The 18,989-nt window shown below is 34.5% G+C and overlaps 1 protein-coding gene across 1 annotated transcript in view; it reads right to left on the bottom strand.

Moving 5' to 3' along the window:
• ZYG11A (zyg-11 family member A, cell cycle regulator) overlaps positions 1-18,989 on the bottom strand; it is a 66,915-nt gene that overhangs the window by 20,934 nt on the left and 26,992 nt on the right. The window contains exons 3-8 of the mRNA XM_011370476.1: positions 17,743-18,494; positions 6,530-6,670; positions 4,438-4,614; positions 2,265-2,329; positions 961-1,060; positions 815-868 (exon numbers count right to left, since the gene is read on the bottom strand). Coding sequence (XP_011368778.1) covers positions 815-868; positions 961-1,060; positions 2,265-2,329; positions 4,438-4,614; positions 6,530-6,670; positions 17,743-18,494 — 1,289 coding nt within the window. The remainder of the gene's footprint in view (positions 1-814; positions 869-960; positions 1,061-2,264; positions 2,330-4,437; positions 4,615-6,529; positions 6,671-17,742; positions 18,495-18,989) is intronic.

Genomic DNA, 18,989 nt, shown 5'->3' on the forward strand with positions numbered 1-18,989 from the left:
CAACTGCGAAGACATTGAGAAGAAAAACAGACCTCTACATCTCAAAAAAAAATCCAAGTAAATCAAATATTTACATAATAAAAGAAAAAAACCATAGATTAAAAAAAAATTAGTTATTTTTTAAAAATAATCAAAGTGTTCTATCAATCACAGAGGCATTAAAAAAAAATTCAACCACATTAAAAGTAAAAAAAAGTTATTACATGGCAAAACATGTCATAAATAAAGTAAAAACAAAGAGTCAACTGGAGAAAAATACATGCATCTCATCCGAGAGTCAAAGGTTTATATTCCTAATATATAAAGTAATCTTACGTATCAGAAAAAAAAGCAGCAACCCAAAAGAAAAACATACAAAAGCCATGAATAGACAAGTCTCAGGAAACACAATTCTTAAAAAAAAAAAAAAAAAAGGCTCAAGCCTCATCATAAAATAAGAGAGGTACAAAATAAAACAATGATGTACATTTTGTAGTAAGTAATGTTAGCATAATCATAATGTAAACCCTCATTATCAATTTATTAAAATTGTGATGTTTGCTGGGGATGAGGGAAGGAGGTAATTTGCAGAGATATATGTATGAGAGCTAAGTTTTTATTTACCATAGCAAGAGAATCACTAGGTAACATCTAAAACTGATAAATCAAGAAATTCCAAAAAATATTTTATTTAGTAGATGGTAATTTCTTCTGAGGAGCAGGTCTTACCGATTTTTAATTTTATAGGCCTTTTAGAATTATTTAATTTTTAAAATTGTGTTTATAAATTACTTTTATTGGGGAAAAAAAGTTATATAAGTGACAATCAACCTACCTTAACTGCCATGAAGAGCTCTTCTTTAAGTTGTGCAGTTTGCTCAGGTGAGAGCTATGGGCAAACAAAAAGTTGAAAGTGAAATATTAGATTTCCATCAAAGCTCCATCAAGACTAGAGAGACCTTGCCTTTAGCAATCACATACCTGCAAGGCTAGAATAGAGGTGATGCTCACTGCCATTGTTTGCATCTTGGGGTTTTCATGCTTACAGAGCCATCTCATAACAAATTTGGCAGCATCAAACCTGAAAAGTAGTATTTTTCTCACAATAAAGTTTGTAAAACTGTATATGAGGAGAGAAGAAATCACTTAGCCTCCCTCAACGAATCCTGTAACAAAGGTAGTTTTGAACTTCTAAAGCCTCGGATATGAAAATCAAGAGCATTTGGCAAAAAGAAGAGATCCAGAGGAAGAGGAGACTATGCAAATGTGAGCAAAACGCACAGGATTCAAAGAAAGATGGGAAGATTTAAGAAAGACTTATTTTTTAGCATTTAGTTTCTACTATGTAATTACTAATTTGTAATTCAAATTACAAATTATTGCCTGTGAGGCAGTAACCTATAATCTGAATTTATGTAGATAGTGTTAAAATGCCACAGCAAACAAATCAATTAGCTAGAGAGAATTCATGCCCTTTTATAGGGGCAGTTGTTACTCAGCTCCAACTGATGATTGCCATATGGGAATGAAGACTGAGTGGAGAAAGAACTTCCAACTCTTCAAGAGAAGGTAGAAATAGAGGTAGGTTTTAAAATGAGGAGGACCACTTTTCCTATTGTATTTTTAAAAGTCAACTCCCATTTTAAGTACATATTTCAATTAAATTTGAGAATGGCTTAGCCTAAAACCCAGCACCCACAAATCACACGCTTTGTTCATGTGGGTTTGTACTTAATTTTCCTGCTGTTGGCAGCAACTTTTACAAATGTTTTTGAACTCATTAATCTGGGAGATTACAAAGTCTTCAAGAGGAATCCCTCTGGAATCCAGGATGAGAATTTTTAAAAAATTATTATCAATAAAATAACAACAAAAAGAACGACTAATATTTAGAAGGGCCTGTACTTCTTAAGCTAGGCACTGTGATAAGTACTTTACAAACATCGCCATATCTAATCCTCATAAGAAGTCACTATTTTACAAAGGAAGAAACTTATGCACAAACATAATGAAAGAGTGAGAACTTGAATCAAAATATGTTTGACTTTCTGGGGGGCATGTTCTTACCACTCACTATCTTTAACTGGAATCACATTTTGGGAGTCAACACTTGCAGGTAGGGTAGTTATAACCACCTCTGCAGAAGAGGCTCAAAAGAACATTCTCCCCAAAAACCTATCCCAGCCTTAATCACACCCTTGCTAAACTAATAACCCAAAAGTTAACAATGCTCAGAGTAACACTGGTCAATAACCCAAAGTCAAATGACCAAGTTTTATACTTGCCTGTCAAATGGAACATCCACAAGAATCCTGGAATTGGTTAAGGAGAGAAGACAATTCTTCTGTAACTTTAAGAGAATAATGAAAAAAATTTTTTAGCAAATGTATATACTCCATTCCAAATAAAGGTTCTAAGCATGTGGAAGGTGCTTCAAATGAGTTCTAATTGAGAGCTCACTGAGCACCTGGCCCTCTCCAAGTTCTTCATTTAATCTTACCAATAAACTCATATTCGCCTTTGCCTAAAAAAACAATCCTCCCCTGTTTTGGGGAAAAGACGGTGCGGGGGTGGGGGGGGTCTCTTCTTCCTGAAACCCAAAAGGACCTGTGTGGAGAGTGGCCTGTCTGTATGTCAATCCAAATCAATTACCTGAAGCCAGGCCCATCTACTAAATGATAAATGTCCTTATCAGATTTCATAACTAGCTTATGATAGAGTTTCTACTTTCTACCTAAGATTGGTAGGATTTGAAATGGGACTTTACAGATAGGGAAAAAAAGACAGAAGGTCTCCTGGGAAAGCTATAGTTATAGAAAAGTACAACATCTCTGTGAAAAGCCATGTGTAGCCCAGTGTGACAAAAGTATAGTGTATGATGCGGGGTCAGAAACCTCAAGTGCCAACAGGAACTAGGCAGTAACATAAACAAGTGAAGAGGGTTGAATGTGAAACAACAGAGGAGTGGTAGGAATTACGGCAAACTGGAGAATTCATGCTCTCTTTAAACGGCAGTTGTTACTCAGCTCCAACTCATGATTATTATGCAGGAATTAAGACTGGATTGAAAAGGATCTTCCAACTTTTAAGAGAAAGTAGAAATAAATTTTTTTTTTTAATGAGGAAAGACCACCTTATTTTTAAAAATCAATTCCCATTTTAAGTATACACTTCAATTAAACAAATTTATATAGCTGTGTAACCACTATCACCCATCACCCCAAAGAGTTCCACCGTGCCTCTTCCAATAAATCCTGACCTTGCAAACTCCAGCCTCAGAAAATAACATTGTCATTACACAGTAGCCTGTTCTAAATTTTCACATAAATGGAATCATATAGTATCTACTCTTCTGTGTCTGGCTTTTTTGTTCAGCACATAAGGTTTTTGAGATTCATCCATATACTTCATTCAGTACTTCATTCCTTTGTATTGCCAAATAGTATTTCCTTATATGACTATATCATAATTTGTTTATCTATTCACCTGTTGTTGGACATTTGGGAAGTTTTCAGTTTTTGGAGATTATGAATAAAGATTATGAACAGTTGTGTATAAATCTTTATATAGATATATGTATATTTCATTCCTGTCAGAGTAGAATGACTGAGTGGTATGGAAGGTATATGTCTAAATTTTAAAGAAACTATGAGACTGTTAAACTGGTAGTTGTTACATTCTTAACAACAATATATGAGAATCTCAGTTTTTCCACACCCTTTCCAACACTTGGTATTATCTTTTAATTTCAATCAATCCAGGGGTTGTGTAGTGGTAACTTGCTGTGGTTTTAATTTGCATTTCTCTGATGACTGAAGATACTGAGCATCTTTTCAGGTGCTGATTTGTCATCTGCATATCTTCTCTGGTGAAATAATCTGTTCAAATCTTTTGCTTTTTTTAAAAATTGGTTTATCTTGTGTTAATGAATTGAGTTCTTTATATTCTGGATAAAAGACCTATATCATATGTACAAAATGAACATTTTTTCCAGCCCATGGCTTGTAAGCACCTTTTCATTTTTTAATGTTTTTTGGTGTGTATGAGCTTTTAATTTTGATGCATCTAATTTACTATTCTTTTTTGATGTATACTTTTTGTATCCTAAGAAAACTTTGCCTACTCCAAGGTCACAAATATTTTCAATGTTTTCTTCTAGAAGTTTGATGGTTTTAACTTTTATAGTTAGATCTATGATTTAATTTAATTTAACTTTCACATGTGATGTTAAACCTATAAGGACATACCAAAGTATTAACAGATGTTTCTGGGTAACTGTTTTCTGAGAAATTTTAAAAATTTAAACCATATTATTTACCCATATTTCTTATTTTTTCTGTAACAAACATGCATTCCTTTCAATTCACTCAGATAAGATGGAAAAATCAGAACTAAATAATACATATTTTTCATATATTTTTCGTGAAGAAGCTAAGTTAAGTATTTGATTTAAGTTACCTGCTGATAATGGGGGAAATTTTTCAGAGCCTTGAAAAGTAGACAGGTGACCTCTGACAACAGACGAACAGGCATCCCCCTCGCCAAGCCCTGGCGTGTTAAGTTGAGGGCACAAGCACTGGCTGTGAACTGCACTGGCAAATCCAACGGATGATTCCTCATTCCCACAGCCACAAGCTGAAGATAAACTTGTTTTAGTGGCTTATGACAACATTAGCATTCTTTATATTGTCTTGTGTTTGTGACAGCTGGCAAAAATATCTGCTCATTGGGAGAGAAAGTAACAGATTTTCCCTATCCACAGCTTTTTTTTTTTTTTTTTAGGACATCACATTTATTTTTTAGGACATCAGCAATACCTTTTAATCCAAACGCAGCCATTAACTAGCTGTGTGACTTTAGGCAAGTCACTTCCCTTCTCTGGACCACTATTTCCTCATCTGTGATTTAATAATCATTAATTGAGCATCACTTCATATAAGGCATTGCGATAAGCACTACAGGGAACACAAACATGAATCACTTATACCCTATTCCTTAGCATAAAGCCTTGTAGAAAAAATAAGGTATATAAATAACACTGTGAAATGATATCAAAACATGAAACAAAAAAAAGCACCCTAAGAGAGGTATAAATAAAGTGCTGCCTAAGGTAGTTATGGAGAAAGCAATTATTTCTGGGCTGGAATCAAGAGGCTTCATTGCAAGAGAACATTTAGGCAAAGGTCTCAGACAGGATATAGACAGAAGCAGACGGAGGTAGGATAGAATGGAGATTCCCAGGGAAGGGAGATGTGATAGGGAAAAACACAAAGTGGACAAAAGGATGAGATGAACTCACAAATGGAGAAGGAAGAAATCTGAATTAAAAAGAATTCTGAAAGTATTTGAAAAGGAGTAAAACATATATAAAAGTAATTAGAAGACAGACTAGAAGACCTAGAACACAAATATAAAATGAAGGTGTTACTTAGATCACACCTGCTCTAACATTCAGGAACAATGTGATCTTTTTTGTCTATCAATTAGGGATAATCACTCCTACCCATGTCAGGGATAAGTCTGCTGATACTTGCATGAGCCATGATTTTAAGAGACCAGAGCCCGTCAACTTTGATAGCTGCATGAACTCATGGAGCCTGGAGACATAGTAGGTGGGATACTTACACCTACTATGGAAAATGACTTTTTTCCATATTGCTAAACTACTCTCACAATTTCATGGGATTGCTAAACTACTCTCACAATATCACAGGATTGTCATCATCTGCAACATGTACATGTAGAAACCAAAAGAAACATGAATTTCAAAAATCACAGAATCTTAAATATGAAAAGGACTTTTAGAATACCTAATTCAATCTCCTCACTAGAGATGGGAAACAAAGGTTCAGTTTTCCCTTTACACAGTATTGCTTTTAAGTTATGAATAAAGCTAATCTCCCACAGTATAGGAATAGCCATATTTTAAAAGAACTGCAAAGAATTACAAATAAAAAAGACAAGGTGACTTTAAAACTCTTCATTTTCCTGTTACATTTAATTTTAAATAATTTCAGTTTTCTTTCCCAGACCACTTAATACTTCCAATGACATTTAAAATAAATTCAAGTTTCTATAAACCAAAAGCAAAGTTTGGTCTTATCAATACTGGTAATTTTACTTCATTCACAAAATACTTTAAATGGGAGATCTGGCCACCTTCAATTATTGTTATTTTGTTCTGTAGTATTGGGGATGCTGTTATTGTTTTCTTTCAGAAAACCAGATGTTAGATTTAAAGAACAAATGAACGAATAAATAAGTAACAACAATTAGGGCACAATGAATTCATGTTTATAAACAATTAACTCCTGTTTTAGGAAAAACAGTATAATGGTCCTATTATCCCTTTCTCAGACCAAATTCAAAACACTGGATGATTCAAATTGATTTATCATCAAATGAGAGATGATCTGGCAGTTAAGCCTAACACTTCCTTTCTCTGTGAGGGCCTGTAAGTTATTGTATTCAGTCAGTATGTCTAGTGAACAACTTTAATTGAACAAAGTAAGAAGTAATAATAAAAACTACTTTTCTGAAATGTAGTTACCTTTAAAATAGCAGGCATGGTTACTTGCATTGAAAACGTCTCTGTGAAGAGTCTGTAGAGGGCTTCCTTCACAAAACATGACCTATTCCTGTATTGGCTCAATGCTTCTGAAATCTGACTCATATTGGCTCCTCCAGCAATCTGAAAAACAAAACTGTTACCAATAGGTTTCATCTTTCATCTTGAAGCACAGGATTTTAGGGGCCTCAAGTGCTTGAAACAATAATAGGTATTCAGTTAAATGTCCCATGTGCTTTACAATGTTGCTCCCATTCAATAATATTTCTAACAGGTAAAAGTTCTCCTTAATCTCATTTTTCAGATGGGTCCAGAGAGGCAAAGTATGCTGCTAAATATAATAAATCAATTAAGTGGCAGAGCCAGATTCAAATACCATCTCCCTGAAACTATATTACAGTTAAGACCTCAACAGAATAACGGGCAGCATGTAAATTTTTAAACAACCAGTAACCATGAATGCATGTCTCCTAAGTATAGGACAAATTAGACAATAAAAGACAGGGAAAAGGCCACATAAAATAACTAAAATGAAAAAACTGTTGACTTTTTTCAGTAGTAGTATCATTTTTACCTATTTTTTATTTAATATTAATTTTTCCTTGCTACCATTGAAGTAATAAATTTCAAAAAAAGTCTATATATAGACTTCAGGTCTGAAGGATAATGGTACCCTCCTGATCCAAACCAAAAAAGTCAACAAGAAATATAATCAAAACTAGATATGACCCTGTTTTCAGCATCCCTGGGTAGTGAAGGAAAGACATAAAAGAGGAAAAATTCAGGATCCTGGAAAATGGAAAGAAAAACAACCCTACTCCATTCCACCATGACTAGTAACATCATTATCCATTGAAGAAACCTCATATCACTAAATTAACAGGAGAATGCTTTTGAATTAGGAATCCTATCCATTAAAAACATCAATAAATAAGAAGATTCAAACCAAATCCAAATAAAGCTCCTATAAAGCAGTATTTAAAAGTAAATCTACACATTTCAGCTGAGAAAAATTCTTCCTATGAACCAACAACAAATCAGAAGAAAACTGTTACATAACACTTTAAACTGAATTAAAAATTCTCAATAAGAATTCTGGGATATGAAAACACACCTTCAATAAAAAGAAAGGGTTGATTAAATTCAAGAAAGAAAAAGACAAAATCATACTGAATATAAAAAATTACATACCCAAGGAAGGACAGATTTGATTAAAATTTACTAAGGGGAAGAAATGCAAGAAAACAAACGAGAGATTATAAGAACTAAGTAAAAAGGATAGAAGATTGAGTGTTGACATGGATAAAAGACAAAGAGGATCCCATATACATACACTTGAAGTTCCTGGGGGACAACTGAACTAACACTTAAAACTACTACCAAGGAAAACTTTCCAGGGGGGAAAAGAAAGACCTAGATCAATACACTGAAGGCCCACACTGAGTACCTGGGAAAACCGGCCCACATCAAATCTGAGACACAGTATATAAATTAAATTTTAAAAAATCATCAGGGCCTCCACATAAAAGGGTCAAATAAATAACAGAATAAGATTGTCATTGGACTTAACAGCTACAAAGCAAAAGTGGAGTATTTTCAAGAAACAAGGAATGAAATGGGTGAACCAAACAAGAGTTTATAGCCATCCAAGCTAACTTTCAAATATCAAAGCTTTAAAAGACTAAATAATAAGAACTTAGAGAATATGGACACAAATTCCCTCACTAAAAAATATACTAGAGGGTAAATTTCATAGAACCAAGAGACAAATGGAGAAACTTTGGCAAAGGGACCTATGATGAGTATTTTAATGTATTTAATTATAGATCTGTCTTCCCACCTAGTGCATTGGGGCAATCCGCCTTATGTAACTAGGCTGGAACTCTGGAGTTTTTTAAAGGCCTGCAACTTCCAGGGGAAGGACTGGACAGTAAATTGTGGTTCATTTCCATCAATTTCAGCTCTTAACACAGTAGCAGCTATCCACCCCACACACAGGCCAGCCACTAGCACATGCTTCTAGAGCAGCTTGCACGTAGCTTGTGGGAGCCAGTGTAGGAAAAAGGACCCTGCCTTCCAAACATCAGGGATCTATACTCTGATCACCAATTTCTGCTTCTGATAAAAGGTGCAGGCAAAGAAGTAGGCAGCCACTGTTGTTGCACCATCCTAATTGTTCAAAGCCCCTCTCCCTCCAGCTAAAGTGACTTCTAGATGATTTAAAGGGCCTGTGTCCTTTCTTCCCCCTGCCCCAGTCTTCAATTTTCTCTTTTTCACATTTGGCAATCCAGACATTAAAGATGAGATGTTCAAAAAACTGCCAAAGAAAATTCTAAACTGCACATTCCCAGGAAAAAGAAAATACCTTAAAAAGTTTATACCTCAGGTTTATCCTCAGCACAGATAAAACAAAAAACAAAAACAAACAAACAAACAAACAAAACAATAACAAAACAGGAAACCCAGGGGGAAGGGAGAGAATCTGATTTCCGGAATCATCATATTATTAGTTTCAAATGTCCATTTTTCAACAGCGCGTGCGCGCACACACGCGCGCACACACACACACACACACACACACACACACACACACACGGCATAAAAAGAAAGAGGCAAGTATGGCCCATTCAAAAGAAAAAAAAATCAACTGAAATTCTCCCTGTAAAAGACCTGCTAAACAAAGACTTCAAAACAACTGTTTTAAAAGATGTTCAATGAACTAAAGGAATATGTAAAGTCAAATAAATGATATAAACAAAAGAGAAAAACCTACAGAAATAGAAAACATTAAAATCAAATCAAAAGTACTGCAGCTGAAAAGTATACTAAGTGCAAAAAAAAATTCACTAAAGGGATTCAAAGGCAGTTTTGAGCAAGCAGAAGAAAGAATCGACAAACTTAAAGGGAAGGCCATGAAAATTACAGAGATGGAGGAGCAGAAAGCAAAGACTAGAAAAAAGTAATTAGAGCCTAAGGAATTTGTGGGATACCATTAAGTAGACCAAAATACACATGTAGGAGTCCTAAAAGAAGAAAAGGGCAGAGACACTATCTGAAGAAAAAAACCACTGAAAACTTACTAAATTTGAGGATAAAAATAATTTAACATAAAAAAAAGCTCAAGAAACTCCAAGAAAGATGAACTCAAGAAGACCCACAACGAGCCACAACGTCATCAAACTTTCAAAGGCCAAAGACAAAGAGAGAATCTTGGAAGCAACAAGAGACAAATCATCATGTATAAGCGATCCTCTTGTACAAGAGATCTGTAGATTTCTCATAAAAAACTTTGAAGACCAGAAGAGAGTGAGCTGATATATTCGAAGTGTCAAAATAAGAATCTGTAAACCAAGAAACTAATATCCAGCATAACTGTCCTTTAAAAGTGATGAAGAAATCAAGACATTCCTAGATAAACAAAAACCAAGGAAGTTCATTACAACTAGACTTGCCCTGCAAGAAGTGCTCAAGAAAGTCCTTCAAGATAAAATGAAACACTAGACAGTAACAAGAAGACATGTGAAGAAAAAAAAGTAAATACATGGACAATTGCAAGAGCTAGTGATAGTTTTTAAATGGTTTGTAATTACAATTTTTGTTTTCTACATGACTTAAGAAACTAACATTTAAAAAACAATATTACTCTAAAAGTTGGTGTAATAACTTATATTTGTAACTCTAAATTTTGTTTTTTTACATAATTTAACTTAAAAAATACTTTATGCTTTGGGGAGACAATATATAATGATGTAATTTTGGGACATCATCAAATCAAAGGGGTGAAAATGGAGATATAAAGGAGCAGTGTTTTTGTTTGTTATTCAAGTTAAGCTGGTATAAATTAAAATGTTAAATGCAATCCCTATGGTAACCGCAAAGAAAATAGCTATAGAATTATATACACAAAAGGAGAAAAGGATTTAAACACTTCACTACAAAAAAAGTCAGCTGAACAACAACGATGACAAAAAAAGAGTAAGACAGGAAAGGAGGGACAAAGAAAACTACAAAGCACATAGAAACTAGAATAAAATGACAGACATCCTTTAGTTACTTTAAATGAGACATCCAGTAGTTACTTTAAATGTAAATGGATTAAATTATACAATCAAAAGAAAAAGACTGAATAAAAACACATGATTCAACTATATGCTGTCTACAAGAGACTCACTTCAGATCTAAAGACACAACTAGATAGAAAGTGAAAGGATAGAAAAGGATATTCCATGCAAATATACCGAAAGAGAGCAAGAGTGACTATCCTAATATCAGACAAAACAGATTTTAAACCTAAAAATGGTTACAAGAGAGAAAAGCTAGACATTATATATTAATAAAAGATTCAGTACAGTAAGACATATAAATATAAACATCTATGTAACTAATGACAGGTCATTAAAACATATGATGCAAACACTGATAGAACTGAAGGGAGAAACAGACATTTCTACAATAATGGAGACTTCAATAACCCACTCTCAATAATGGATAGAACAACCAGACAGAAAGAAACAGGACATATACAAACAACACAATGAAGCAACTAGACCTAATAAATATATTAACAACACTCTACCTAACAGTAGCAGCATACACATTCTTTCAAGCACACATGGAAAAATTTCCACAATAGGCCATATCTCAGTCTCAATACATTAAAAAATATACATATATCATATAAAGTATCTTCTTTGACCACAGTGGGATGAAGTTAGAAACAAGAGAACTAGAAAATTCAAAAATTTATGGAAACTAAACATACTCTTAAATAACCAAAGAATCGAAGAAGAAACAGTGATATTAGAAAATATTTAGAAACAAATGAAAACAAAAACAATATACCAAACTTATGAGACCCATGGAAAGCAGTGATAATGGGGAAATTTATAGCTATAAATGTTTACATTAAAAAACAAGAAAGATTTCAAATTAATAACATATCTTTACAATTTAAATAACAAAAAAAAAAATAAATCCAAAGCTAGCAGAATGAAGGAAATAATAATTAGACCAGAGATCAATGGAATAGAGAATACAAAAATTAGAGAAAATTAATGAAATCGAAAGTTAATTCTTTGAATAGATCAACAAAACTGACAAATCTTTAGCTAGATTGGGGGGGGGGAGATTTAAAATATGAAATCTGAAGTGAAAATGGAAACATTACTACCAATGCTAAAGGGGGAGAAGGAATTATATGAGAGTATTAGGAATAATCATAGCCCAACGAATTGAATAACCCAGATGAAATGGAAAATTTTCTAGAAACACAAGACATAACAAGATCGAATTATGAAGAAATAGAAAATTTAAATAGACCTATAACTAGTAAGGAGACTGAAACAGTAATCAAAAATCTGACAAAGAAAAGCCCTAACTCTGATGGCTTCACAAGTAAATTCTACCAAACATTTAAGAAAGAATACCAATCCTTCTCAAAGTTTAACAAAAGTTAAAGGAACACTTTCTAACTCATTCTATGAAGCCAGTTTTACACTGATTCCAAAGCTAGAAAAAGACACAAGAAAATACAGATTAAATATCCCTTGTGAAGTAATGCAAAAATCATCAACAATACACCTGAAACTAATATGAAATACTTAATGTTAACTGTAATTGAAAAATAAAATTTTTTAATTAAAAAAATCCTCAACAAAATGCAAACAAAATTCAGCAGTATATTAAAAGGATTATTATACACTATGACCAAGTGGAATTTAATCCTGGAATGCAAAGATGGTTTAACACATGAAAATCAATAGATGTAACACACATTAACAGAATGAAAGGGGAAAAAAACTCACATGGTCTTCAATTAAGGCAGAAAAAGCATTTGATAAAATTCAACACCTTTTCATGGCAAACACACTCAACAAACTGGAAACAGAAGAAAACTATCTCAACTTAATAAAAGCTATGTATAAAAAACCTACAGTAAACATCATACTCAATAGTGAAAGACTGAAAGCTTTACTTCTAAGATCAGGAACACCACAAGGATGTCCACTTTCATGACTGAATAAAGAACTGGAAGTTCTAGCCAGAACAATTAGGCAAGAAAAAGAAATAAAAGGCATCTTGATTGCAAAGGAAGAAGTAAAATTAAATTAACATGCAAAAATCAGTTGCATTTTCTACAATAACAATGAACAATCTGAAAAGGAATTTACAAAAATGATTCCACTTACAATAAAATACTTCAGAATTAACCAAGGAGGTAAAAGATTTGTACAATAAAAAGACAAATCACTGCTGAAAGAAATGAAAGACATAAATTAACTGGGAACACAAATCCGCAGATTGAAAGAATTAAGATGTCAATACTACCCCAAATAATCTACATATTCAGTGTAATCTCTACCAAACTCCCAATGATGTTTTTTGCAAATAGAAAAACCCATCCTAAATTTATATGGAACTGCAAAGGACACCAAATAGACAAAACAATCTTGAAAAAGAACAAAACTGGTGGACTCATATTTCCTGATTTCCAAAGTTACTACAAAGCTACAGTAATCAAAACAGCGTGATACTGGCATACAGACAGACATACAGAATAAGGAAAACGATAGAAAGCTCAAAAATAATCCCTCACATATATGGTCAACTGATATTTGACAAGGGTGCCAAGACCATTCAGTGGGAAAATAACAGTCTTTTCAAGAAATTGTGCTGAGAAAACTGGATATTCACATGCAAAAGAATGAAGTTGTGGACCCTTATTACTGAACACCATATACAAAAAACTAACTCAAAATAGATCAAAGACCTAAATGTAAGACCTGTAACTATAAACCTCTAACGAGAAAACATAGGCAAAAAGCTTTATGACACTGGATTTAGCAATGATTTATTGGATGTGACACCAAAGTCACAGTCAACAAAAGAAAAAAAATATATACAACTCAAACTTCAAGAAAAATTTTTAAATTCTATGCATCAAAAGACAGTATCAATAAAGTAAAAAGGTAATCCTATATATCACTTATTAGTCCCAAGAGGAAAAATATATAGTGTAGAAACGATACTATATAGAGAATATTTTATCTATACCTGGATATCTTATATAGTAACTGGACAATACTTTGACATGTGATGAAAAGTAATATGACTAATAAGGGGCACTGTGTGCTTCAGGATGTGACACTCTTGAGAAGATATGACATCTCTTATACGATATTTCAGCCAGAGATGAAGGACCAGAATGTACTTATGAGGAAACATCAGACAAAGTCAAAATGAGGACCATTCTTCAAAAATGCCAATGAAACAAAGCTGGTCTGTATTCTTCAAAAATATCAATGTCACAAAAATAGAAAGTACTAAGAAATTCTTCCAAATTATAAAGAAATGACAACTGAATACAAAAATAATCCTGGACTAAAAGGAAAAGTATTTTATAAAGGGCATTGTTTGTATAATCGACAGGGGAAATACATACATATTATATAAAAGTATTGCATCAATGTTAAAGTTCCTAAAATTTAATAACTGCACTGTGGTCATTAAGGATAATATCCTTGCTCTTAGGAAATACAAACTTAAGTATTCAGGGGTTAGAGAGGCATGATATGCAACCTACCCTCAAAAGGTTCTGAAAAAATTTGTGTACGTATAGCAAGAAGATAGGATAAAACAAATGTAGCAAAATGTTTAAAATTAGTGATCTATAGAGTATTTCAGCACATCTTATATTATTGTATATACCAAGAGTTTATGTGCTAAAATCTTTTTTTTTAATCATTATGGTCTTTTGATCACTGTGACATTAAAAGCTATTTATCTTAAACAGGACTTGGTGTACATTCTGATAACAATTCTCTACTATACATATTTAATCTGAAAGTTCAAATTATATCTCTATTTCAAGCCTAATGATGTAACTGATGGTTTCCACCTTCATTATAGAGGCCAGGAAATTTTTTAAAACTTTAAAATACAACAACTGCTGTTTTCAAATCAAAAGAATAAAATATGAAAGTGACTGCAGATCACTTTAATTGTTCAGCCTAGGAAGAATTAAGGTGTAATGATAAAGAAAGGGTTCTTTTTAAACAGTGGTTCTGAACCTTAGCTGCACATTAGAATTACCTGGGAGTTTTTAAAATCTTGATGCTCGAACCAAATCCTAAACCAATTAAATCAGAATCACAGAGGGACAGGACACAGGCATCAGTATATTTTAAAGCTCCCAAAGTGATTAAAATGTGCAATCAAGGAAGAGAACCATTGTTTTAAAAAAGAAATATTGCAGAACATAATATTTAAATATATGTTGCCTTAAAAATAGCACCTTGAGGCACTATAAACAATATTCAAAACTGTTTTTCTTAAAGCTCTTTCAAAATTGCTTTTTGTTGAGAAAAAAAAAATGGTGTAGATGATAGAGGCTCTCTGTTCATCCCTCTGGCGACTAAATCAAAGATGTGATGGAAACAAGCAGCAGCAGCAATCGCCTGGGATCTAGATGAATAAGCCATACAACCACGAAGAAATCCAAAAAATCACCCTGCAATGGCAAAAGGTAGGACGGGGAGAGAACACGGGGCTGCAGGGTCTCCAGCAGTTGAGTGGGATGGAGGCTGTGGCAGCGGCAGCAGCAAAAGCCTCTTAAAGGGGCCATATCCGCAAGCAGATTTTCACAGTGATGGACCTGCTCATTCTGAGCACCAGTGCCCATTTGGCTACGCACAGGGGGCATCAGGGACTTCTCGTAAGACAGGGTCGGAGTGAGGGCCAAGGGTACAGAAGTGCCAGCAATGTCCACTGTTCCCTGTTGAGTCCTCCCCGTGCTACCAGTGCGCCAGAAACAGCGCCATCATAGCTGTGATGTCATCAAACTGGATAACAGGTGGCTCCACCCAGAGGATTCCCTGAAACCCTGCCTACTACAACTCTTGCACCATCCAAGCCACATCCAGGTGTATCCTCAGCGAGTCGGGTGCTCCTTACTGAGCAGTACCTAGACTCACACTGGAGCCAGCTGGCCTCAGTTTCTGGTGTGGCCTTTTGAGGCAACTATAAGCATAGCATCTGTGGACTGCTTGCTGAATCTTGACAGGTGGCCCTGGAGGGGTAGAGGCTTGGGCTAAGTTTGGCCTGCAGCTGAACCCCTCTCAGGACTGTGCCACTGGATACCAACTTCACAAATCCACACTACTAAGACTGGGAGACTTAGAAGCTTTGCTTAGTATATAGACACAGAAAGGCAGCCAAAATGGGAATACAAAGAAGCAGAAACCATATGACAAAACAGAACAGAGATCCAGATATAATGAAGTCAAGTAATCTAACAGATGCAGAATTCAAAACACTGGTTATAAAGATGCTCGATAAACTTTTGGGAAATGTAGCAGAACTCCAACAAAGAGATAAAAATGGAGATGGAGATTATAAGAGGGAACCAGTCTGAAATGAAGAACAAATTATCTGAGATGAGAAGTATATTAAATGGAATAAACAAAGGAATAAACAAAGTGAATAAAGAAGAGGATCAAATGCCCTATCTAGAGGACAGAAAAGCCAATCAGGGCACTCAAACAGAATGGCAAAAAAAAGATGCCAAGACAATAAAGATGATTTAAGGAGGATACGGGATACTATTAAGGCTCCAAATATTCCTCTGATCGACGTAAGTGAAGAGAATTAAGATGCTGAACAGCTGTTTGAAGAAATAATGATAGAAAACTTCCCTAATCTGGTGAAGGAAATGGACATAAATCCCCAGGAAGCTCACGGGATTCCAAAAATCAGGGATCCAAAGAGGCCCACACCAAGACACATCATAATTAAAATGCTAAAGTTTAAATACAAAGAAAGAATATTAAAAGCTGCAGAAGAAAAACAAATAATTACATATAAGGGAACACCCATACGACTGGCAGCTAATTTCTCAAGAGAGACTATGCAGGACAGAAGGACTTGGCAAAATATATTCGACACAACAAAGACCCAGGATCTACAACCAAGAATACTTTATACAGCAAAGCTATCATTTAGAGTTGAAGGACAGATAAAGAGCTTCCCAGACAAAAATAAGCTAAAGGAATTTATCACCACCAAGCCAGAATTACAGGAAATGCTGGAGGGACTTCTTTAAGAAAAAACATGTATCAAAAACAGGAATAAAGAATGGTAACAACTACATTCCTAAGTACCTTAAATGGAAAAGAATTAAGTGCTCCAACCAAAAGATAGAATGGCTGAAAGGATAAGAAAACAAGACCCCTACATATGAAAAGGAAGGGAATGGAAAAAGATATTGCTGCGATGAACCTAGAAGGCATTTAAGTCAGACAGAGAATGATAAAAACTGTACGATTTCACTTATATATGGAATTTAAGGAATAAAAAGAACAAATTAATCAAAAACAGACTCAGAAATATAGTGGACAATTTGGTGATGGACAGAGGGGTTTGGGGGGCTGGGAGAATAAGGTGAAAGGTTAAAGAAGTACAAATTAGTAGCTGATGGATGGTCACAGGGATAGGAAGCACCGCATAAGGAATGCAATTAGTATTAATACATTGGCTAGGTGAAGGGTCAGGGGAGGGAGGGAGCAACTGGGGGGATCATTTTACTAACTATATAGATGTCTAACCAATGTACTATATACCTGAAACTAATTAAAATTTTTAAAACATAAAAATAAATGATAGACTAAAAAAAAAAAAAAAAAGTTGTTCTTTGTTATACCTTCACCAAAAATGGTATTGGCCATGTTGATCACGTGCCTTATTAATTATATTTAGCTATTAATAGAGGTGAAGAACACAAAAGTTTTAGAATAACAAAGATTTGCATAGAAGTCCCAGCTACACTATTTAATAGTTCTATGATTGTAGATAAGTAGCTCAACCTCCCTGAGCTTCCATTTCCTCAACTGTAAAATGGGAAGATTAAAGTAGAAAACAACTTGCACAGCATGACGTCTGACACATAGGAGCTGAGGTATAAATGACTGCACTACCATCATGAAGTTAGACTAGGAGACATAGAGGCCAGGGCTGTATCTTGTTTAAGGTTATATTTCTACAACTCACCACATTGTAGCTACACAATAATTATTAATTGCTAAGCTCCTTAAGTACTTTTTATCTATCTCTGTAACCCTATTACCTAGATTTTAATATACAACAAAAGCTTAATAATGTTCTGAACAAATGAAACAAACTTATTTCAGATAAGAACAAACCCTCAAGCCTTGCTTTGTAGTAAAGAAGTCAGAATAACCAGCATCCGTAGCCAAGAGTCCCACAAATTGCATCGCAGGCCGCTGCCGTATAAATAGCTCTACAGCTCCATCGGTGACACAAATGCCCCCTGAAATATCCAGTGACACAACGTTGGGCAGAATATCCTTCTGCTGTAGCAAATGAAAAGCTAGATCTGATCTGAATTGCCTGTGATCAGAAATATCAAGGTGAAGCAGACATTTAAGTTCTCTAATAACTGCAAGAATTTGTGGCTTGGTCATAGTCAGGCATTTCAGATAGTGCATTGTGAGAGATTTGAGTCGATCCTTACAAGTAAGGAGTGCAGAGATGTCAGTGACCAGAGTATTGGAGATATCTAGGCTTTCCAGTTTTGGTAACTGAGAAACATTAGCCAAGTCTTCAGTATGAAAACAAACATTGAAAACACTTAAAATGCGAAGACCAGTGAGCTGACCAAAAAACAGTAGTCTTGAATCTCTAGGGATGCTTGTTGAGTCTAACAGGAGACACCGGAGGTTCTGCTGAATCCAGCTATTGCTGCAGAGTCCACTTATGATGTCTGAGATTGGGAGGTCAGAGTGCACTGCAGTAGCATCCAGTTCAATGAGTCTGTGATGGCAGAAAGCCTTTATGAATGTAGCTGTAGAGATTTTAGCTTTTTGAATATTGACCAGTTTCAGCTTCATTTGGTTGCCTCGGAAAATGCTCGCTGTTCTATCAGTCAGCTTGCCTATAAAAAAATAAAAATTAATTAATTGAAAAAACAAAACAAAACAAAACAGAACCAGCTTGTAATTAACAATTAATCTTATGCTTTTTCCAGGAGGCACAGCAGCCAATGAACTACAACAGATGCCAATAATAACAGTGACTACATTTAAGGCTTACTCTGTGCCAAACACTGTTCTAAACTCTTTACTCAGATATATCTACTTTTTGGAACAATGCTATAAAGAAATTATTATTACCATCTTACAGCTGAGGAAACTGAATCTTAAAGAGGTTAAGTAACTTGTCCAAAAACAAAATGTATTGCAGAATCAGGAATCAAAGCCAGCTGGACTTCAGAGCCCAATTTTATCCATAGTAATCATGTTCACAGAAAAAAACAACAAAATAAAATAGGTAAGTACACGATACATAGCATGCAAATAACATGATTAATGATTACTTTTAACCAAATCAGTGGCTAGCCTTTGACAAGTCACTTACCTCTCAGGGACTC

Source organism: Pteropus vampyrus, unplaced genomic scaffold, assembly GCF_000151845.1.
Source record: "Pteropus vampyrus isolate Shadow unplaced genomic scaffold, Pvam_2.0 Scaffold170, whole genome shotgun sequence".
In the NCBI taxonomy this organism is placed as follows: domain Eukaryota; kingdom Metazoa; phylum Chordata; class Mammalia; order Chiroptera; family Pteropodidae; genus Pteropus; species Pteropus vampyrus.